The following is a 23,534-nucleotide window of genomic DNA, read 5'->3' as shown; positions in this document are numbered from 1 at the left end:
ATATATTCCACATCTTGTGCTAGTCAGGCTGATAAAGAAAACAAATTGGAAGATTTCCAAAGCAGAGCAATTTTTCAGAAGCCCAGAGTACAGCAATTCTTTTCAGATGAGTTGTTTTTCCTTTGCCAGCTTCTCCTTCTATAATGCAGGGATTTTTCAGTTCCTCCACAAGGACGTTAAGCATCAGCTGCCCTTTCCTGCTATTATGTATATTTTTTTTCCACAGCAAGACATCAGTATAGGCAGTTCCAAAATAAAAAATTATGCCAATGTCACTACCCAGAGGATGTATTTTTGAAAAGCTGAAGATAGATACACATACTTTAAAACCTGAATCAAATAATTTAATTTATCTTGTTCCACTTGCCTGGTAGTACCTAAGGCAAACAGATCATGTAACAGTGAATTAAATAGTCAATGAGTTTGTCAATTAAAATTTCAGTACTTTTGGAAGAACCGCCTGAATGTACTTGCTAAATTAATGAAATGGCAATAAGCAAGAGGCATGAGCTGTATTTATTGTCCACTGTCTAGGCGAGACTTAATTGATAAGGGCTGTAGTTAATCCTTGGGCAGAAGATTCATACAGTCTGCAGACACCACTCTGGCTCCACTTAATTCCTTATTTGAGGGCCTTTTGGACTTACCCTATTCGTGCATTGGATTCCAAAAATGTAAGCTTGCATACAGGCATATGAAAGTTTATATGTGCAAATGCATGATGAAAGTATGAGTTTTTTATGTAATAAGGTTTTAATATGGAAATACAGCATTTATAGATATATGAAAGGTATTGGAGTATTGAGAGAGATAGATTTGTAAATCAGTAACAGTTTTTGACAGTTGGACTGAATAAACTTTTAATCTTGTTTTTTTTTTAAACTATGTCTTTTGCATTTTTGTTACTTTTTGTTAGTCTAAGAGCTGCTTTCATACAGTTTGGAGGTGAGCTTAATTGAACCTTCCATCCTAGACGCAATAAAATGTAGTAACATCTAGAAAGTCCGAAGCTTACAAAAAACCAGCTTCTAAAGGGAGTCCTGGAAGGTTTGTATGCATTACTTTTTAAAGTGCATAGACAGAGACTAAGGGACAGGGCTGAGTCAGACATGTATTTCAAGATCAGACTTTTGAAGCAGGTGGAGTAAAGAAGCACAGTCCCACAGACTGAAGGAAATCAGGGAAACCTATTTTAGGGAAATGTTTCGGTAATAAATGTCATGCCTCTCTGGGAGTGCTGAAAGATTAGCCTAGGTGTATGCCTTACATTTATACAATAAGATAGTCCTTTAACAACATAATGAACTTGCAGCCTATGCACAAGTAGTTTCAGCTTCCAGGGAAGAGGTTTATGTTTGAAAAATTCATTACATATCCCCATTAGATTTTATATTAATTTTGTCCATAGAACTGATATAATTCAGTGTTCAGCTCACCCACAACTGTCTTATAATAAACAAGTGATGGGATGTGTTTAACTGTATGAACTTCAACTATCTGATCACAGATGATTTTCAGCTTTTCAGAATTTTTCACTGGATTTGGGTTTCCCCTCTTTGTGTCTTAACAGTTGTAAAATTTCTTAGTGTTCACTCTCTTATTCTCTCAGATGAAACAATTTAGACCATAAAGATCAAATTAGAGTTTACTTAACTACAGAATTATAAGACTATTGTAAAAATGAGTGCATTGCAAGTTTTTCATGTTTTTTTTTTTCTATAATAATTTAACTCCTGATTAGAAGACAAAAATGTAAGCAGTAATACTTACAATATCCTTGCAGGTCACGAAAGAGAAAAGGCTTGTGTTTCCCAAGTGACTTAACCAAAATATTGCAGGCTTCTGAACCTTTATTCAGAATCATGTAAATCATCATTCTTGAGTCTTCTTGTTCAAACTTTTCACAGGCAATGGCATTCACTTCTTCACAAGATATGACATTGCAGGCCAAAAGGTCATCTGCTATCTGCTCGACAGTGATCATTACCATTCTTTGAATGAGATGTACTCTGTTGCTTTCTATAATTTCACTGAGAAGAGAGAATTCAATTTCTTAGAGTAAGTCTAGCTCAAACAGTAGCTGAAACGTAATCTGTCCTTCAGTATTCAGTGCACACTTTCGTGGTGCACTGAGTGGCTAATACCTACACAGGTACAAATAGCATTTGGCAAATGGTGATATCTTCATAAGAATGTAGAAAATTTTATAAAAGTTTCTGTGAATGGTTAGGAGGTTTCTGGTAAAAAAAGATGCAGTATGGAATGTATCAGTATGGGTACGAAAGTCACACGGTATGTCTGAGACGTTGGTTGGCATCACAGAAACATATTAAAAGTTTCAGTGGAAATTGCTTTTGAAAGTTATATTATTTACTGATATGTCTAAATATGGGTTCATATTTCTGGATCTGCATTTGAAAATCTTTGCACGTTCATGCAGGTCATGACAAATATAATTTGATTCTTCAAACAAAACCTGTATGAAGTACTTAAATATTATTACACTCATTTTAAGATTAAAAAAGTCAAACGAGTTACATTTAATGCCCAAGCTCATAGGCAGTCCTGAACACATCCCACAATGAAAACATCCCCAAACAGGCTTCTGTACTCTGTGGTTGGGATGGCTAAGAATCAGTGTTGGGGCATGCAAGCACTCCTAACTAGAAAGATATGATAGGAATTAACCCACTTCAGAGTGCTCTTAAATTAAAAAGACTCAGTAAGCAGTAAAGTGTCATAGTGCTTGTCAAAATCTCATGCCATATTATCTGTAGGTTCCTTTCCTCCTTGTACAATTACTTAATATCTTGTTTGCTTAAAGATTATGTTGTGCAATACCTTTTTGTTGCCAGAAACATATGGGATGTTTCTTGATGTAAAGCAAGTTCCAGTTCATAACTATTTGAAATTTTATGATACAGCAGTTATCAAAACTCTAGCCTTCAGTCCAGGGTTAATAGTCAAGTTAGCAAATATTTCTACTACCAGTAGAAATGAGTGTATCTACAATGCATTTACTTCATTCACTCTTTAATGGTTTCACTGAAAGATAGTAACTTTAATTCATGAGTGAGATGTTCACTGCGGGACTCTGTGATATCTAGACTAAACCATGGAGTCTTGCTGTTCCAGGAAGCAAGGGCTCAGTGCTTTCCTCACTAATTAGAGCAGCACTGACTCAAGCAACTAGCTATAGTGAGGCAGGCCCAAAGAGGGGTCTAACAACCCTAGATGCAAATGCAAAACCCATTTCAAAGTGGATGATTTATACTATCAGCATAAAAATTAGCCTAATCTGATATTACTCTGAGACATTAGGAATAAAACTCCCCAGCAACTCTGCTACTTCCCCTGTCACAGCAGTTGACTCCAGACTTCCTCCAAGAAATCAAAAGATGACTCTTGACATCAATGATTCTGACTTCCTTTTCACAGTAAATATTACAAAATGTTCCATTAAATTCACATACTGCATGATTTTTGTATTTCTAGAATTAAAATTAGACAGGAGCCCTTCCTAAGATAACTATTTGCAGGTAGATTGGATTTGTGGCTATCCAACAAGGCATTTGTATGCAGCACAGCTTTCTATAGCCTTTTAAAATACTTCCTTTCCCTTTTTCCTTTCCCTGACTACTATATAGTAAGTCAGAGTGCAAGCAAATTGTCCTACTGGTGGTAGCAGTGAAGTCAGCACTTGCAAACGGTTAAGATACAAAGAAGGGTTGTTATGTGCAAAGAGCTACAAGACAACCTAAACTTCAGCAGACCAACTGGAGCAATTTATGATTGCTCACATTTTTACATGTAGTCTGGGCCTTAATCAATGAAGGTTATTTCTAAAGTGCACAGAAGGGGAAAATGCATAAAATGCTGAGAAATCTAGTAGCAGCATCTGGATGAAACAGGTTACTCAAATGGTTTTGGACACTTTTTTTCAGAATCCCACCCTGAACTGAAATCCTGGGCAAGGTCTGATCTGGCAAAAGCAGTGCTAGAGTGCCCTCCGCTGGCACAGCCCAGGCAGGGGGCAAGGGGTTGCTCACTTTGCAGAGTCTGAAGGGGAAGGGAAGGGGGCTGAAAGGAGGGGGAGGACAGCCAATATCTTAATATTTGAGCAAATGCTGAGAAAAATCCAGAGTGCCTAGATCAGGTGTGTTTCTCGATCCTTCACTGTTCTTGTATGACAAGGCATCAGGAGGAGCAACTCTTGAAAATATACTCACTGTTCTTAATTTAGGTAAGCATGGGCAGAATGTCTTTCCTGTCTCCTTCAGCACCTCTTCTATGTGAAATTCCATTTGGTTCTCAGCTGGTAAAAAAGTCCCTAGGAAAAGAAATAATTAAAACAAGTTTCCTTCTATTATCAAAATCATGCTTAAAAAGAAGATAATGAATGTATAAACAGTCTGTTGAAAGCAGAGAAATAGAATGACTTACTTGCTCATGTTCATACAGAGATCATAGTCAGTCAGAATCATAGACAATGAGAAAATATGGAAAATATTTCCAAATAGCGAACAAGATCTCTTCTTTGCTAGGCACGCTCAGCAGTGTCACAGAACTGTCTTCTGCTTCACATCAACCTACATGTATTTTAGTTATACTTAGAAAATCATAAAGGACACGCAAAGCATTGGATCCAGTGCATGAAGCCATGAAATGAGCAGAGAAAGAACTAGTCACCCAGCCTATCATGCAATCTCATTTCTCACTGCTCCTGTTTGGCATATTAGTAAAACATACATTTGTGACTCATCACATAATATTCTGTCATTAATTATCATTGTCTCAAGTTTCGCCCCCAAAGCTGATCCGGTGTGAGACTTCTTTTGTCTCCTCCCACCCTTTTACAGTACCCTGAGAGCTACTTCCCACATTTATCAAGAAGTACCACCAAGTCTTGTTCTAGCAGTGTATGGTGCTAGACTTGTTAGAAGACAGTTAACAAACTCCTTAAAGGTTTTGAGACCTAATTTCATTAAATAAGAATTACAATGAAGCAAGTGACAGGTTTGCCTTAAGCGCAAGCAATTCCTTGACATGGCATTCTTTGTTGTCAACATTATATGTAGTTAAAGAAAAAAAATTAAAAACAAGCAAATAAACAAACAAAAAACTACGAACAAAGACAGGACCCAAAAGGAGCCTAGGCTCTACAGAGGGATCTGGACAGGCTGGATCGATGGGCCAAGGCCAATTGTATGAGGTTCAACAAGGCTAAGTGCTGGGTCCTGCACTTCGGTCACAACAACCCCATGCAGCACTACAGGCTTGGGGAAGAGCAGCTGGAAAGCTGCCTGTCGGAAAAGGACCTGGGGTGTTGGTCAACAGCCAGCTGAATATGAGCCAGCAGTGTGCCCAGGTGGCCAAGAAGGCCAATGGCATCCTGGCCTGCATCAGAAATAGTGTGGCCAGCAGGACTAGGGAAGTGGGCGTCCCCATGTACTCAGCACTGGTGAGGCTGCACCTTGAGTACTGTGTTCAGTTTGGGCCCCTTGCTACAAGAAAGACATGGAGGTGCTGGAGTGTGTCCAAAGAAGGGCAACGAAGCTGGTGAAGCAGAAGTCTTATGAGGAGCAGCTGAGGGAACTGGTGTTGTTTAGTCTGGAGAAAAGGAGGCTGAGGGGAGACCTTATCGCTCTCTACAACTACCTGAAAGGGGGTTGTAGTGAGGTGGCTGGAAATAGGACGAGAGGAAATGGCCTCAAGTTACAGCAGGGGAGGTTTAGGTTGGATATTAGGAAAAATTTCTTTACTAAAAGGGTTGTCACGTGTTGGAACAGGCTGCCCAGGGAAGTGGTTGAGTCACCATCCCTGGAGGTATTCAAAAAGCACATACAAAAGGTGCTCCAGAACATGGTTTAATGGGCATGGTTGATGGTTGGACTTGATGATCTTGAAGGTCTTTCCCAACCTAAATGATTCTATGATTCTAAATCAAAAAGAATGGGAGAAAAAAAAAAAAGGATATAGGGTAACAGAATAGATTTAGGATTGTATATGGGAAACAATTATCAACAGGGTTGCAGATGACCTTCACAATACTGGGAGGTAGAGCCATATAAAATCGCTGGATAGTAAAGATGGAGGCAATTCCTTCTGAACAGTCAAAAGGATGCTTTTTTTCGTATCCATCATGGAAGGAAAATATTTGCAATGATGCATTTATTCAACAAAGAAAGAAAAATAAAAAGCGCAGAGTTATATTTGAAAGGCTGAGCATTTTCCAGCAAATCTTTTGATACCGTAAGTTCAAAATACTATTTTTTAGCAGTATGCAGGAAGCAGATTACATGGGTCAAGCAGCATATAGAAAGACATGAAGAAAATATCTCACTATGAAATGAGAAGCAGAGTTACAATTAAACATGCTAACAGGCAGTTGGTAGGTGGTGGCAGGCAGAGGGCAATGGCCACATAGATGAACAAAACTTGTGGAAGACAACCAGGAAAACTTGCAGATGGCTGTGAGGGGGGTGAAGCTGTCATCCCAGGGTGCTGCAGATGCCAAATTTCTGCCATCAGCCTTCAGATGGGTTCTGGGAGGTCAGACTGGACTACAACATCCGGCCTCTTATCTTTAATACTGCCCATCATGATGACGGCAGCTCCTGCACCCACCAGCCAGCACCATCAGAGGGCTGTTTCTCGTTGTTCGTATGGTCTTGCCAGCCGACCTTCCACGAGAAGCACTTGCTGGAAGAAAACTTTTTTTTTTTTGGGGGGGGGGGGAGGCGGGTGAGTTTCCCGGGGCTACCTTTTGTCGTGGCGTTCAAGTACCGTACCGATCCGGTACACTGATAACCGACAGGTCTTGCAGCGTAAATAGCACAGGGCACTAGCAAAGGGGCCTGTTCAGGAGCCGGCAACAGGTGGGGACTGATCTCTGGGCTGCAGCCCCAAACCCCAGCCCAGCACCGCATCTGTGCGCCGCCAAAAAGGGCCTCCGCGCGGGCGGCCCGGGGACGGATGCCAATGGCAACGGGGAGCAGACCCAGCACAGGCGGGGCGGGCCGCCCCTGAAGGGCGGCGGGCGGAGGGGAAGGGCGCCGCCGTGCGACGCCGGCCGGACGATGCCGCAGGAGCCGAGGCCAGCCCTCGGCGGGGTGCGCACAGAGACCCCGCCACAGCTCCTCCCGCCAGCCAGGTCTGCCTCGTCCAATCAGGAGGAGCTTTATATCGGAGCCGAAGTGACCTCACTCCTCGAGACAGAGCCGGGGAGCCAGTCAGCCGTGGCCCTCCGGCGGCCAATCACGGCGCGCCTTGCGAGCAGCCAATCGGAGGGGCGGTGTCGCTTGTTGTTGCCCTGCGAGGCGGCTGTGCTGTGGGTGCCGGCCGCCGCCGCCGCGATCCGGGGAGGCCCCAGGCCCCGGTGCCCGCTCGCCTCTCGCTGCCCCCATCGGCCCCGCAGCCCCCGCGGAGGGCGGGGAGATGCAGCCCCCGGGCCCTCAGCAGCCGCCGCTCTATGCGCCCAGCAACGGGGACTTCACCTTTGTTTCCTCGGCAGACGCCGAAGGTGAGCGCGGGGCCGCGGTTGGGGCCGCGCCCGCCTTCCCGAGAGAAGGGCTCAGCGAGGCCCGCGGGGAGCGGGCGGCTGCCGTGCCGCTGAGGCAAGAGGTGCCTGCCTCGCCCTCCTCCTCCTCCTCCCCCCCCCCCCCCCCCCCCCGCCCCCGAGGCTGGTGGCGTGGCTGGAGGCGGAGCGGGGTGGCCGCTGCCCCCGGGCCGCTGCCCCGGGACTGCGGCGGGGTGCCGGGAGCGGCGCTTACGGCGGGTGCGAGCAGCTGCGTTACCCGCGCGGCGGAAGCACCGGCGTGGCAGGGCCGGCCGCGGTGCGCCGTTTCTCGGGTTCTCCGAAAGCCGTATTCCAGGTTGTGCCCGGCGACCTGCCATAACCGTGGCAAGCGCTTCTCTTTCCCCACGTTGCTGGAGGCGCAGTTTGGTGTCTACCGAGGGTTGTACCGCATGTTCACATTCGCTGTAACGCTGTGCCAAAGTCTCTGTACCGTGTCTCGTTTCAGCGCAGTAATGGGGGGGCGGAAGAAGCCCTGTGTGTAGTTTAGGGGGTGAAGTGTGGCCTGCTGCCTGACTGCTGCACAAATAGCAGTAGTGTACCAGCATGCCGTGAAAATCTGCCTTAAGACTGAAAATGAACATACAAGAGTCAACGTTGTGCTAACTTTTGGTGCAGAATGGTCTTTTGGGCTCTACCCATTTAAACAACAAGCACTCTACTTTATGTATGTATTTAGTTACTGTTGTAATTGTGGACAGGGGTAGGGAATCATGTAAATCCTGACTCGTGTGCCCCACCCTGGAAAAGAATTACTGAATTGGAACAACTACTGTAGAATACCTGTTCTTTGGTGAACTTCCCAGTCCTTCTGACAAGGAATACTAATCTACAGGTACAGTCACGGCTGTGGCTTTTTGTTGGGTTGGGGTGGGGGTTTTTTCCTGTTTTGTTTTTCTTCTCCACCTTGGTCTGAAAAAGGATCCATGTACCTCTGAGTGGAAACTCTCTGGATTCCCTCTGGAAGCATTTGTTGAGCAATGCTGAACCCAATCCAATACAGCCACCTGTCTAGTAGGAGGTGTGGAATTGGACTCAGCTCTGTGTTCTTTATAAACACAAGCAAGGCAAGATCTCCTGCCTGTTTAAGTGTAGTCAGTCTGCTTAGTGCTGCATAGAGGTACCCTAACAAACAAAAACATAAGCAAAGTTAAACAGCTTGATATTTTTAAATTAAAATACTACACGTTGCACTCTAATTTCTATTTGTTTCCCAAATCTTAATCCATATGAAATATAAAAGTACAAGCTGTTTTATTTTCCTATCTTATTTCCATGAGAGGAAAGAGTGCTGGAGAGGTGTTCTCAATTAGCTGGACAGATATGGTAGAAAGAACAGACTGTTTGGGATTTTTTTTTTTGCCTCCTGTACTGCTTTTTCAAAATTGAGAGCAAAGACTGCCTTGAAAGCTGGTTTTCCACAATGCCTGGTTGAAATGAGGCATGTGAGATACCTCAGTTTTGCTTCTGTGGTGTTCTGACTGAGGCAGTAGCAGTGAAGGCACCCTAATTCTCACTAGCCAGCATCAGAACCATCAATTCTTGGCAGATTCTTCAGCGCTTGGCTTGCTGTTAACCATCTCATTCAAAGCAGTCTATAGAAGATGAGGTGGCGGATTTTTTTCCCTTGGTTTCTGCACCTTTATGTCCTCCTACCTGAGATGTCTTGCAAAATAGACTTAAGATCATGTTAATAGGTTTCATGATTAAAAAGTGTGCTTGTAGGTATTCACCAATTGCCAACTGCTAAAAGGAGTCTTGGTAAATAAGACTTGTGTAGAAGCTTCCCTGCCGCAGGATGGGTTTTCAGTGGTCACTGAGAAGGGAGAAATAGATGACTGGTTGGACTGTTATATTTGCTTGTTTTGACAGCCACATTTGTGCACAAAGAGTGGCAAGAACCTCGCCTTGCAAAGAAGTGTTATTTTGTAGCATGAACAAATATGACAAAAGGGTCCCAGTGACAATACAAAACTTCTGAGGCTTTCTCTACCTTGATGTCCAGGCATCAAGAATACATTTTTCTTTTTTCCTCCCTCTGTAAACAACAGAGGAAGGTTTTGCTTGTGTCTGTTGAGAACAGGGTATGTGTGCTGATACTGACAGGAGCAAGGGAAATTCCTTCTTTAAGTTACAGTGATCTTTACGAGGATTCTGTGCAGATGGTGTTCCATGAATCAAAGCAATGGATCATTAACTCTCGTGGTAATGAAATGGTTGAAAAGCATTTATGGAGGAGCTTAAATTTGAGCGGCCTAGCAAGCTGATTTGGGAAGCAGAATTCTGTTAAATTAATTGTAATATTGAGTGATCAGTGAACACTTCACATATGCTGGCTAAAGACTGTGTGAGATTCTGTCACTGTACAAATTTTGTTTCTATAAAACTACATTGTGTTTTGATAGAAGATGTCACAAATGTAATCTACAAATATTGCCTGACTTGCCTCTGTGAGTATGTGTTTCAGAAATACTTGCTATAGCTAGGTGTTTTAGGAAATCTGTGCCTAGGAACTTTTTTGTATGAGGAACACACAACAATGGAAAAGCAAAATAAGATTTTCTTTGGTGAAGTGAAAAGGTGCTGGATGAGAGGAGATTTTTTTTGTGTCTCAATATATTTGTAATAAGGTCTGTAGAAAAAATTTACATGATTCTGTTTGCATTTTTCCTTTTTAGCAAACAATGGAAATCCATGATTCCCTAAAGGAATAATTATTTCCCTCTTCTATATTTTTTTCTTTCTTAAAGTTGCTTCATATATTTTCAGTTACTATTTTGTATTTTTCACCTGTATATAACTGAATACAATGAGAGAATAAAATTAACATTTATTGCTGACTTTGACACAGCCAGAACATACATAAGTTGCTCTTTGTTTTGTTTAGTACTGTGGCAGAGCAAGATCATAGTATATTGATGAGAACTCCTTGTGTCTCTTCTTATTGGCTGGAGCCTAAGGATCTCTGATAATATTTTTTCCTAACATTTTCACCTGTATTAAAGGCAGGCTACAAATGAACACTTCTACAAATGTTTTCCTTTCATGAAAAATTGGACATAAAAGCAGAGAATGGTTTGGCTGAAACAATGCCACTGTGCAGAAATGGGCTCCAAAAGAGGTATAGTATGGCCAGCAAAAAATGGTAAATAATCCACAACTTACAGTATGATGAGACTTTCATTAGTTAACTCCTTTTATGCCTTTAAATGCTTAATGATAAAGCACAAATTGAAGCCTTTCTGTCATACCATAACACCGTGTCATCCAAACAAGAGTTCCATCTAGAAGCTAAAACTTGGTAATTTGAGACCTAACCCAACATTGTTACTATTGCATTAAAACCAGGCTATGTATCTGTTAAAGTGTAATTTTAACTTTGAGTATTTCATGGTGATGACCAGCACATGTAGCTTTGTATGTCTGTTGTTTATCTTCCAGTACTTTTGAAATCAAATGGCTTTTGGCAAGACATAAAAAGGTGTATTTTTATCTCCCTTTTTCTCTAAGATCTTAGTGGCTCCATAACAACTCCAGATGTTAAGCTAAATCTTGGAGGAGAATTCATCAAAGAATCTACTGCTACTACATTCCTAAGACAGAGAGGGTATGGCTGGCTTCTAGAAGTGGAAGATGATGACCCAGAAGATAACAAGCCACTCCTGTATGTCCTAATTATTTTTGGTATCTATCTATATTAGCTGTGTAGGACAAACAAACAAATTGTAGCCTCTCAAATTGTCCCACAGCCTTTTGCTGTGACTAGAATTCTGTTTGACATATTACTTGACCAATGAGTGTTTTCTTTGGCAGGAATGAAAACATTGTTTGTCATTATGGGTTTTATTTTTAGTGTAAAAGAGAGGCTTATTGTTCACTGTAGGGAAGGAAGGAGGAGGTAAAATGCAATTTTATTAATCTCTATAAGTATAAAGCTTTTATGGCTTTTCTGCTCTTATCTGTTGATCTTGTAATGGTTTAAAAAATTAGATTGTATTCTTTCTATGTTTTGCGCTGATGTTGTGAGTTTCTTAATGCTGTCAGAGAATCGAAGGCTAGGACAATGCTGTGGAAAGATTTATGTTATGTAAATCTAAGTAAATTCTGTCAGTTACTCTGAAGTAAAAGCATTGTGAATCATGCTTATTACAGTAGGGATGCTAGAATCAAGGTAGCACAAACTTTATTATCGTTGATGCTATCTTATATTATAAAGCTAGATTAAAAGGGTGTTAGTGTTGAAAGACAAAAATGTCCTTAAAACTGAAAATCTCTACATACCTTGTTCTGTTCACAGAAACATGGTTGGCTGAAGAAGGTTTGTATCTTAAGGTTACTACACTGTAAGTCAGGCAGCCTCGGTTGTAGTCTTTGTTCTGCACCTAAGCAACTTCATTCTCAGTGCCTCAGTGTTTTCCAGTGTGAATTAAAGATAAAGATGCTTTAAAAAAAATGGAGTGAGCAGGAGAGTACTCTGGAGAACTCAAATGAGAGTGTTGGGAGGGAACAGATGCCTGGAGAGCTTAATAATGAAACTGCTACTCGAAAAGCACTTTAAATTGACGTGTGTGGAAGTAGCTCCTTGTGGGAATATCTGTTCTGGAAACCTCTAACTTTTAATTAAGAAACAGAATGGTGTACTGAGGTGACAACATATGAATTCCCACTTCTGTGTAACTTTTTATACCACAAAACCCAAGTTTGTGATTCAAAGACAGCTAGGTGTTCTAAGCTGCTGATTGCTGGGAGCGAGGAGAACATGCCAGGAAAATCATCAGTTTGTGGCAAACAGGATGAATATAATTGTCCTAACAGAGAAGATCTGACTTTCATGTAGCAGTTTCTGTGCAGTTGTGATTATTCCCAGAACATGTGCTGTAATGAAGCCTTGTAGCCTGAATCCTACTAAGGATTTAAACAATAGCAGCCAGCGAAGGGAAGTTCACCAATGCAGTGCTACTGTGCAAGTGTTCAATAGAGTGAGATTTTTTTTTTTTTTTTTTTCCCCTTTCTCATTGGGCAGCCTTACTCCAGACACTTGTTTCCCATTACAGCTACCATCACTTCTTAGGTGAGGTAGCTGTCAGCTTCATGCGAAAGACTGTTTATTCAAGTAAGAAACTGTCAGAAGCACTAGGTGGTGACAAAGAATTATTTCAAGACAGGAAATATTTGTGTTACACAGTCTTCAGAATAAAATGTAGGAATGCTACATCCTGTTTAGATAAACACAGGAAAATAGATGCTTCTAATTTACTCCTTAGATTCAGGGATGTGTTAAAGAACAATTTTTGTTATTTAGTCACAGGTTAGTAATACCAGTTCTGAAATAGCTTCAGTAATAGCAATCCTGAAGTTGCCTTGAGAGACTCAAGGAGCAGTATTTAATTTTTTTTTAAAAGAGAAATTGTGGTGAATTATGTCTTTGTGTTTATTTCTTGCTTCAGCTTTTCTAAGGAAAAAAGCCATAAATCAAAGCCTTGTACAAAACTTTCATGAATGGACTTAGGATATGATTCTACATCTTTCTCCATTGTGCTCTTAAATGTAGAGTAGAGGGGTATCTGCCGGGAAGTCTCTTGCAACTCTTCAGAGCTCCTCAGTCATGACTGCATAAGGAAAACATTAGTGTACAGTTCTGTCTTAAGGTTCCACTCATAAACTTAAAGAAGTGGAATTGCCTGTTATTTGGGAAGTCTGATTCCTTCCCTTCATGCTAGGATAATCAGGGCAAGATGTGCCAGTGAAGAGTCAAGAGTCTCCTATCCAGAAGAGTCTTGTGGTCAATTTGTACCTGCTTACAGATAGTTTGTATCAGGGAGTAGAGAAGGCAATTGGAGAAGAGCAAGATCTGTTGACAGAATTTATCGCTAATTTAATTGACTTTTATTTATTTTTTTACCCAGTAATTAAACAATTGGCATAAACTTGTCTGCAGAAGACTACTGTTGTTGAAGCAAGTTTAAACCCCATTTTAATTTAAAAAATTGTTTTTACCTGATGTATTTTGAATGGTTTGGGATTAGTGAATGTAAGGGTATTCTTTCTTGTAGAATTTGAAGTAAAATGTTTCCATAATAAGTGTGCTCATGGCAAACTGCTCAGCACAGGAATACACAGACATCCTACTTTTGTGTATGCATGTCTTTGACTTTTAAGTAGTTACAAGGGTATGAATGTGTCATGTGTTCCTGCATGTCAGAAAATAGATCTACTGTTTTAATGTAGACTGCTAGGGTATGTTGTGTATGTTTTCTGTTCTCAGTCATGCAATTGATTTTTAAGTAACTAAATATATCTAACTGTGTCATACCAGTTACTGAATGTGGGATGAAGGTATGGTGTTGCTTTGTTGTGGACGAACTGTTCTTTTCTAGTTAGGGCTTCAGAAAGCCTTATGGGTGACAGGAGACTTGCTCTATAAACCTACTGTTTGTCCCTGTGCTTATTTTTATGCTCTACTTCATTACTGTGGTGTACAGTAATGCTCTCTTGCTTTACAATTTCAGGGAAGAACTTGACATTGATCTGAAGGATATTTACTACAAAATTCGATGTGTGTTGATGCCTATGCCATCCCTTGGGTTTAATAGGCAGGTAGTGAGAGACAATCCAGACTTTTGGGGTCCTCTGGCAGTTGTCCTCTTCTTCTCAATGATTTCATTATATGGACAATTTAAGGTAGGTGTAAGCCTTCTACCTAAAAAGAAATCTAAGCTAAATTTTGGGGCATGATTGCTAAGTAATTTGCATTCTTACATAGCTAGAAAGTAATTTCTTCACATACTAATGCAAAGCATTTCAAATGCTGTCTCTCAATTTAATAGGTAGAAAGACAGCAGTAAGAAATGTATTAAATAGCCCACAGATAAGTTAATTGTGATGAAATGTCAGGTTTATTTTTATACAGTACAACAAAGGAAAGTTGTGGTTTCTAGAGGAAACAGATTGATACTAATGGGTTTATAGTCATATTAGTGAATCTTTCCATTTTAATTGTGACCTTTTGTTAATGTGCTTTTTATTACTAAAAAATGTTATGGAATGACATTTGCTTGGATGCCATGAATTTTAATTTCCTGACAAATAAAGCTACTTGTTTAATTCATACTATTTCACCGCTGTTATCTGGTATGTTAAATCTTCATTAGAGCCATTTGCTATTTTGTCCTCCCTGCTCAGTTACAATCAGATAATTTTCCTCTCGTCAATAGACTTTTTCCATAATTCCTTTTGAACTCTAGCCTGAATAGCTATTCGGAGGCATTGTGCAGATTTAATTGGCCTCCATAAACACCATTAGCTTTTTTCTTTAAGTTCACATTGAAATAGAGAAGTGGTATTATTTATAGTCACAATTTGAGTGTGAGCCTAGGTGATCCTGCTTCAGAAATCTTTATGACTATATGTGTAGTTCCAGTTGTTTTAAATACAATGTAGTATAGCAGTAAGCCATATGTAAAGTAGCAGAATGTGCTTATGCAAGGATTTTTGTGAATGGTGTGATAAAATCATTCCTTTTGCGACCTCTGGCTTCCATATGGTGTACCAAATGCTGACTGACAACTCATTCTCAGTATCTTGTTTCTATGAGACTTGAAGTGAGTAGACTAAACCACTGTATTATTCAAGTCATCTTGGTGGACCACTTAGCTGTCTCCTAGGTAAAGCAAGGACCATTCCTTGATCCCATGACAGATAAACTACCTTCTGCAGTTCATGTACCTACTGTACCTGAAAAGTAGGCCTGATGTTTCTTAGGAACAGTGAATTTACTGTACCAATGCAAGAGTGCTGTACGTGTGTGAGAAGGAAAAGCTAGTAGCTAGCAACAGGATGACTGACAGCAGCTAGACTAGATGAACTGAATGGTGGGTTGTAGGCTGGAGAAAGATGAGCAGTCCAGCTCTAAGACTTTAATCTGGTCCTCTTCTTTTAGACAGTGGAAGAAAGCAGGAAGTAAAAGGAGGCCATGTGCTATTTTCACAAATAGCATAAAGCTCTTATATTTATCTATTCTTTTTCAGTTGTGCTGTGGTTTTTATCTGGTTTTCCCCTATTTGATTCTTCTGGGAATCTGGAACTTTTAATTAAGCAAAATATTATATTGAGTACTAACTTCACTTCTAAGGTCAGCTATTGTACATTTGAAAATGCAGAGACTGGACTGATACCTTTTTAGAAGGAAACAGAAGTATTTCAAAAGGGAGAGCTTCACTTCTAATCCTCCCAGTGGCTCAACTCCAAGAATAGCTAAGTTACTTTGAAGGTTCTGTTAAGCCAGAGAATGATTTTAAGATTTCTTCTTCAGTTTAAGAGCAGAGCAATGAAAGAAGCAAGAAAAAATGACAGACTTTGCTCCAGGAGTCTGGGGCTGTTCGTTAAGTTGTAATCATCAAGCTCTACTGAGAGTTAAAGTTCTATGTCTTCTTCTGAGCATTCTCAGTTTGAGTAAAGAATAAAGTGGCGTCTTTATGGATGAAAGAAACAGAATTCCAACTCCTTGTGTTGGTTGGCCTGACTTTTAAAAATTGTCTGAGCCCACATTTTGTAATAGGCAGGATGTGAAGACATTTAGCTAGGGTCGTCTTAGCCGTAGTTTTAACTAAACTCTTCCTACTCTGCTACAATATTACAATACTTTCATAAAACACTGCACATGCATTCCATGTTCACCAAACTTACCATTAATATGATTCTGTAAATGTAACCTCTGAATTTTATTCTCAAGTTGCATTGTGATACTAAGTAAAAACTATTCTTGCCGCAATTCAGAATTCAGTTTTGCGTAATAAAATCGTTGACTGCAGTGAAAGTGATTAATAGAAATGAGTTTTCCTTTCTCACAATGAAAATGATTAATATAAATGAATTGTTCTTTATCTCTTAAGGTTGTGTCTTGGATTATAACTATTTGGATATTTGGATCCTTGACAATTTTTTTACTGGCCAGGGTTCTTGGAGGAGAAGTAAGTACCTGTGTGCAAAAAGGACATAGGGGGAGGTAATATAAAGTCTCTTGGCTACTTTTTTCAGTAGTAGTTGAGTTTTCTTGGTGCTTGGCTTTGGACCTTGTAGCCAGCTAAGAATGGATGCAGTTGGTAAGTGTAATGTCTACATTTCAGGTTCCTGGCCTCCAAAATAAAATCTAAAATACAGACATGGTCAGCTAATCTTTGTGTGATATATGGTGCGCTGGATGTGATAAACAATCTGGAAATTTGTACTATGAATCCCAGAAATTCTAACAGGTGCCTGTGATCCAGAACTGAAGTCCATTCTTAAGGGACAAGTGCTTTCAGTTTTTTAGTCACTGAGCTAAATGGGACCCTTTCTCCTCCTTTGCACTGCTCTTGTGCTGCCCTTTATTTAAACTTTTTTTTTTTAATGGGGCTAGCTGCAGTTGTATAATGTCTTTGTGGGTAGAGCACCCACCAGTGTTTGTTTTCATCCTTGGCCTGATGCAATTCAAACCCCTTAAAAGAGGAAAGTCAGTGCATGTTCTCCAACTGCAAAGCCAATTGAAGTTCTGGCCTACATCGCTCCCTCCAGCTGCTTGCACCAGCAGGGTTGGAATAGCTGTTTGAGCTGTTTACAGATTGAGTCACTAAGTGATTCAGGTGTAAACAACAAAAAATGACTTACAGCAAGGCCCACAGGCAGCTACAGTGGAACAGTCAGGAGGGTACAAACTTCTTAAAGTGGCTCCGCAGCATAAAATGCATTGAACTGTGTTGTGAAGAGCTAAATATTCAGTGATACTTGATTTTTGTATTTTTACTATGCATCTTGCATTAATGATGAACTGGTGTTGCAGACTTCCTATGTTATTTACATTTACTTTAATTTTTTTTAGATTTTCCTTTTAATCGTAATTGCTAGCATCTTCTTGTGTGAACACTGTTTTGAAAGAAAAAGCTTTTATATATGTGGTTGCATGGTATTTCTGCATACCAGCATAATCCAGATGCCCTTAAATCAATCTGTTTTGTGGCTCAAAATGTGAAATTACCAGAATGTATAAACTGGGGAGAAAGTATAGGTCTGCACAGTTCACTGTTAAGTATCAACAGCCACAAGAGATTGCTTGCAAGATGGTCACTTGTCTTGCCACTAGTTTTCCTGTTAAATCCAAGAAGCCTAGCTGGGCCCAGGAACATTTCGAACTGTAGTAGGGGAGAATCAGACATTTTAATCCCCATGAAGCTAAAACCAGCTATGGAAATATTTGAATAAATCTGTTTAAGATAGTCATAATAAATTCAACTGGAAATGAGAAGATTTCTGTGCCTTAGAGGCATCAGGTTCTAGGTCTTCCACTGATGCTAAAAGCATTCATGTGCTTTATATATTTATTTATGTATCATGGATATGAGTATGTTAATGCAGAAAATTAAATCTTTGCTGCTTATGACAGCCGGGACTACAGCTATTGACTAAGAGGTCTGTTCTAGTTCTGTGCTCCTGGGTATCATATTTACACTCCATGGAGAGTGGCAGTTGAGAACCACTTAAGGCGGAACATGAAAATGTGAGGGTTGGGTGGAATTACATATTTTAACCTGTGTAAATACTTGCCTTGGAAGTGATAAAATTGTCATTTACAGTGTTTAAAAAAAAATAAAAACGAAGGCAGCATTTCTAAGAGAGCTGAATGATTAATTACAAAATTCTAGGGGGTAGCATGCAAAAACAATTTTCATACTAGCAAGCTTCCTTTAGCTGAAATTTCATTAATACCTAACACATTATTATCGCTATTCATACTGTTATAACAAGATCAAAGTCTGTTTGGTCACAAAGATTGAGTACTAAAAACCTTGTTTTTATGTTCTTGAAAATTTCAGGTTGCTTATGGCCAGGTTCTTGGTGTGATAGGATATTCCCTACTTCCCCTCATTGTCATAGCACCTGTACTTCTGGTGGTTGGATCATTTGAAGTTGTTTCTACCCTAATAAAAGTAAGTTCAGTATTGTCTGTTGAGAATTGTTTACAGTTATTTTTTAAGTCACTTTCCTAACACTTCAAGTATTGATCTGTTCAGGACAATGTAACAATGTCACAATATTCAGAACTACAATGTGAGCTCTGTGATCCTTTTGATTAGCGTGGGGAACATGACTGCTAAGTGAATTCTGTTTTAAATGTTTCTTTTGAGTATTTGGGGATATACAGTGCTGTTGCTATAACAACACCTGTTGATATCAGGTTAGCTTCTGTTTAATATTTTGCTGTGCTATAATAGCTGCATTAAAAATAAATAGGATTATCATTTTAAGAGGATCATAAATAAACCTCAAAATGAAGAATCTGAAAATAAGCTGTTCTATCCCTTCCCCCATCATCCAGTTTATTTTTAGTTACTGCAGCATGAATATGACGTTAGTCATTGTTCTGAGACCTTCCCATGGTGGTAGCAGTACAAAGCTCTCAATACCCTTTGCAGAGAAGGTAAGTATTGTTCTGATTTTACAGATGTGGAATGTAAGGCACAAAGCAAGAATAACTTGCCTGATACCACCTGTGGTTGGACACCTTTTATGAAACTAGTAATGTTCCCTGAAAGATCCCAGAACTACATAATGTTCCTGAACACTTCCAGTACTTCTTAAAGGCTACCTAAAAGGGCTTTGAAGTTATTGCTGAACTTTTGGAAAGGTTGACTGAGAAAATTCTGTTACTAGCTAAGCTGTATGCTTTTTGAGTTCTTGTTCTGTTGATTTGATTGATTTCTGTGGTTTTAACTTGCTGGTAAACAGTATAATTGAAGTACAACTGAAGTGTATAATAAATAACAAAATTGCAAGTTAACAAATCACAAACACAGCAATTACTATTAAGTGGTACAGTGAGAAAGCAAATCATTAATTTGGCAGTTAACTAATAATATGACTTGAAAATAAATACGTTAATGAAACCTTTGTTACTTGATTACTACTAACAGTCTTACATTTACTTCAGGAGGATCTGTGCAAGGTTATTACCTTTGCATCATTAGTGTGAAAATGCAGGACAAGCCCCATATGGCCAATACTACTTATGCTGTGACAAGTACTACTTCTTATGGCTTGAGAGCTCTGTGCTTGGGGTAATATTTCACAGTCCTTAAGTTGGGGAACTTACAGTGAAATAGTGAAATTCCAGTCAGTTCTTTTCCAGCTGCAATCAGCAAAGTAAACTACTCAAGTAATGCACCTCAATTGTTATAATTGCTGCAATTTTCCTAATGTATCTTAGGGAATTCAGTCATGATTTTGATTGTCCTTCTTGTCCATCTCTGCAGTCCTGGGTTAGGCAGCAAGAACAGAAGTATGCAATCACATGCAAATTTTTTGTTGTTTTGTTTTGTTTGGTTGTTTGGTTTGTTTTTTTTTACAACGGCTGTTGAACTGGCCACATAATCCCTCAAGTGGCTTCAGCTTCTCTGACAAAACTGTGGAAAAAGTTATTTGCTGGGGTCCTATTATGGCTGCCCTCTTTGGTCTTCTGTTTTGCAGAAGATTACAGTGTTTTTGCATGCAAATCAGTTTTAAGTATTTTTCCATTTTTATTAATATTCAAGGTGCTGCTAAAGGATAATAATGTCTGATTACTTTTTGCTATAACCTTGTTAGCTTGAGGTTTGAGTCAAGTTCACTGACTTCAAGACATTTTTTTTTTAAAAGTATGCATGGTAACTTCATACAACATAGTAGATATTCATAGGTAATGTTACTTTCTACCAGTCTGTTAAACTGGTTCTTTCTTAACTTAGTAAGCAGTATAGTTTTTGGTACAGATTGTACTTCAGCAGGGTTCTCACTGCACCTGAAAGGAATAGGAATGTGAGGTTCAGTTACCTTGAAGGTGGAGGTACTGTAATTAAAGAAAAGCTTATGAGCCAGATGAATCCTGAAATAAAAAATGGTAATTTAACCCTCTGGTATAAATTGTAGGAGGAACAGTCAAGTATAGTAACTCTTTTGCTTAAGAAAGAGAGGAGTTAATAGTTAGGGACAGTCAAGGTAGAAAGAAAAGTTATTAATCCAGTGAAGTTTCAAATTATCGGTATATGTAAGTTTACAGCTTGCTTTATGGTACCCATATGTCTTACATTAGAGAAAACTTACTGTAGATCCTTAGTTGCTCACTTGAATAAAAATGTCTCAAATGAAAATAACATGCCTATTTGTTAAATATTTCTCTAAACTTAAATGAAAATGCTTAATGTATTTGTTTTATGTGTGTGTGGAGTTCTTCCCCCAAAAATTCTTTGAGGGGTTTATTTTTAATTATATTGAGAGATGAACTGATATTTATCTTGGTATTTGGAGAGATTTTCTTGTGGTGTCAGCTAAGACTGTTCATCTTCTTTTTCAGTTGTTTGGAGTCTTTTGGGCTGCATACAGTGCCGCATCATTATTAGTTGGAGAAGAATTCAAGACCAAGAAACCCCTTCTAATTTATCCAATCTTTTTATTATACATTTATTTTCTGTCCTTGTACACTGGGGTGTGATCTAGTGCAAGATGTGGCCAGAAACCATATTTTATTCATTTGCAGACTGATAATGCATAAGATTAAGGAGACTGGAGATAATACAAGTGACTGTTTTGTATCCAGTTGTCAAGATGTTTTAAGATCGAAGAGCATATTTGTGTATATTATTTAATGAAGCAATTGTAGCTATATAGATTTGTATCAAAGTTCTAGGTTTGTTTAAGACTCTTCAGATTTTAATGAACAAAATAAAAGAACCTTGTGTTTTATAAGAAAGTGTAGCAAAACCACAACTCAATACCTGTGCCAAAAGCACTAGGACCAGGTTACTATATTTGAGGAGAAAAATGAGAAGTTAACTGTAACAATCTCGAAGTGCAATTTTTCTTTTGAGCTTAAACACAGCTGGCTTTTTTGGCACAGCAAATTCTGTAGATAATATATATTTATGAAACAGTCCTGATTGTTCACAGAATAGTCTGTATAATCAAGACATGAAGATACTACTTTTAATTTAGTGCCTCAATTACTTTGATTTGGCTATTGAGTTTTTATAAATTCCAATTTGTTTTCAGAACCTGTATATACTGTGCATTTTGTATCTATGGCTTGTGTGTAGCGTAAATACTCCTTGGTTAAGGATGTATATTGGGTTTTTAAAAACTGAAGATAGAAGTATTTGAAGTCTTCATTTACTATCTCTGACCAAAGGAGCAAGATATTTACTGTGTGACATAATTAATTAAAATGCATATTTAGAGAATCAAATTATTTTACTTAAAACTATGAATTTACAGAGAAATGGGTGAACACCTTTCTCAAATGTAGTACTGGCTTAATGTTGGAGAAAAAAAGATGATTTATCAAATTTGTGTGATCTTTAAACAATGTTATTTTATGATGACAAAATAAAATTAATGCTCCCCTAACTATGTTTTACAACATCTTGCTCTGTCTTGCTTTTAATAGCATGGTATTTAACATGCATCTATTTTTTTTTTTTTTCCCCCAGTACTATTAATCCCTTGTAAAGCGAAATAAGAAAGATTTGTAAGGCCAGATTCTCCCTCCACTAAATAAGGCAGAATTACAGCCTTAGTAACAATTACAGTCTTGCTAATTTTGACTATCCAAGGATTATGTAATAACGTGATGACATGTTAAATATTTCCTGTGTACTGTGTTGATTGCTTATGTAATCGTCCTTATGGTAATGTTTCTTCACAAGGGAAGTCCGCTGAAGTTAATTTTGCATGGTACTAACTTAGGCATTTGCAATTTTCAGTCTTTAGTATTGCCAAATAGATCTCCAGTTTCTTTTTTTTCTTGGTAACAAAAAAAAAAAGCATTCCCCATGCCTTTATTATTTGCAGTATTAAAAAAAAAAAATTAAAAAAAATCAACCATGACAAGGTAATAGCAAGGGCTGTCTTTGATCCATGGTGGACATACTTCCTTATAAGAACTGTAGTTTTTCAGCTTTTTAGACTGTGTAACTTCCCATTTTGGTAATTTATTTTTACCGCTCATTACTGATGCAAAATATGTATTTAAATTCCAACTCTACCACAAACCTTTAGCTTATTCAGTCTGCTTTTCTGGTGGATGCTTGTGTTGGTTTTAAACAGAACTACTTACTGTTGATGCTGGACGTAAATTGTAATGTAATACTCTAGGTTGTAATACATTAAAGGAGAAAAACTGGTAGAGCGATTGACTTTTCACCTAATTTTTGACTTCTACAGAAGTTCTGGTGGAATTACTGCAGTTGTACTAAACCAATTATACCAGCAGCTTATTCTTATCTGCAAGTGTTTTGTGAGCATTCATTCTACATTCTAAAAAAAAAAAATATGCAAGCTACAATGTATTAAAAAAAAGTGCATGTTAGCTTTGGAATCTTGCATGATAATCTGGTCTGATCTCTTTTTTTCATGACTTATATTTCTTTTTTAACAGGACTATCCAATTAGTATTAGAAGACTCAACCCAGACCCTGTGAATACATGTTTAACTAACATCACCACAATCATGAAGGGCAAGGACACTTTTAGGTTATGAGGCTGTCAGAGAGCTTTAAGCCTAGTTCATCTTTGCGTAGCTGGTCACTAGATGTCCATAATGGCTCCTGTGCATCTGAAGTGACTATGAATATTCAAAGGATGCAAGAATGTTCTATTTAATCTCCAAATAGCTTCATTTCCTCTATACTAATGTTCTGTGAAACTTATAGTTGCAGTTTTAACTTCCTTTCCACAGACTTGGCACATGTGTAATATGCAATGTAGATATGCACTTAACATAGTACATATTTTGTACACAATTGCAGATTTGCACCTTTTAATCTTAGTATCTCTAGGGTCACCTTTTGCATATGCTGTGCAAGAAATATGTACGACAGCTCTCAAATGGTTCTGATAGTTTGTAATAACTTTGCATTCAACAAAACTCATATTTTTAGATGAGGTATGTGTGTAA

The 23,534-nt window shown here is 38.9% G+C and overlaps 2 protein-coding genes across 6 annotated transcripts in view; one reads left to right on the top strand and one right to left on the bottom strand.

The window, feature by feature from the left end:
* The window catches only part of NLRC4 (NLR family, CARD domain containing 4), a 16,321-nt gene extending 8,915 nt beyond the window's left edge, over nucleotides 1-7,406 (bottom strand). The window contains 6 exon segments of the mRNA XM_010581263.1: nucleotides 2-69; nucleotides 71-306; nucleotides 309-377; nucleotides 1,771-2,030; nucleotides 6,787-7,178; nucleotides 7,269-7,406. Coding sequence (XP_010579565.1) covers nucleotides 2-69; nucleotides 71-306; nucleotides 309-377; nucleotides 1,771-2,030; nucleotides 6,787-7,178; nucleotides 7,269-7,406 — 1,163 coding nt within the window.
* YIPF4 (Yip1 domain family, member 4) lies at nucleotides 7,268-23,534 on the top strand. Of its 5 annotated transcripts, XM_010581229.1 has the most exons (8): nucleotides 7,468-7,522; nucleotides 10,586-10,697; nucleotides 11,087-11,240; nucleotides 14,086-14,257; nucleotides 16,468-16,545; nucleotides 18,424-18,537; nucleotides 18,927-19,028; nucleotides 20,937-21,985. In XM_010581229.1, the coding sequence occupies exons 2-8, from the start codon at nucleotides 10,649-10,651 to the stop codon at nucleotides 21,072-21,074; spliced, it is 807 nt and encodes a 268-aa protein (XP_010579531.1). In that variant the 5' UTR covers nucleotides 7,468-7,522; nucleotides 10,586-10,648; the 3' UTR covers nucleotides 21,075-21,985. The 5 variants fall into 5 exon arrangements, with proteins under 5 accessions (XP_010579532.1, XP_010579530.1, XP_010579533.1 ...); XM_010581228.1 differs by lacking the exon at nucleotides 10,586-10,697 and having other exon boundaries at nucleotides 7,357-7,522; XM_010581230.1 differs by lacking the exons at nucleotides 10,586-10,697; nucleotides 18,927-19,028 and having other exon boundaries at nucleotides 7,268-7,522.

This window comes from Haliaeetus leucocephalus, unplaced genomic scaffold (assembly GCF_000737465.1).
Source record: "Haliaeetus leucocephalus isolate CR32 unplaced genomic scaffold, Haliaeetus_leucocephalus-4.0 Scaffold752, whole genome shotgun sequence".
Classification (NCBI taxonomy): domain Eukaryota; kingdom Metazoa; phylum Chordata; class Aves; order Accipitriformes; family Accipitridae; genus Haliaeetus; species Haliaeetus leucocephalus.
This window is presented reverse-complemented; position numbering and strand designations above follow the sequence as displayed.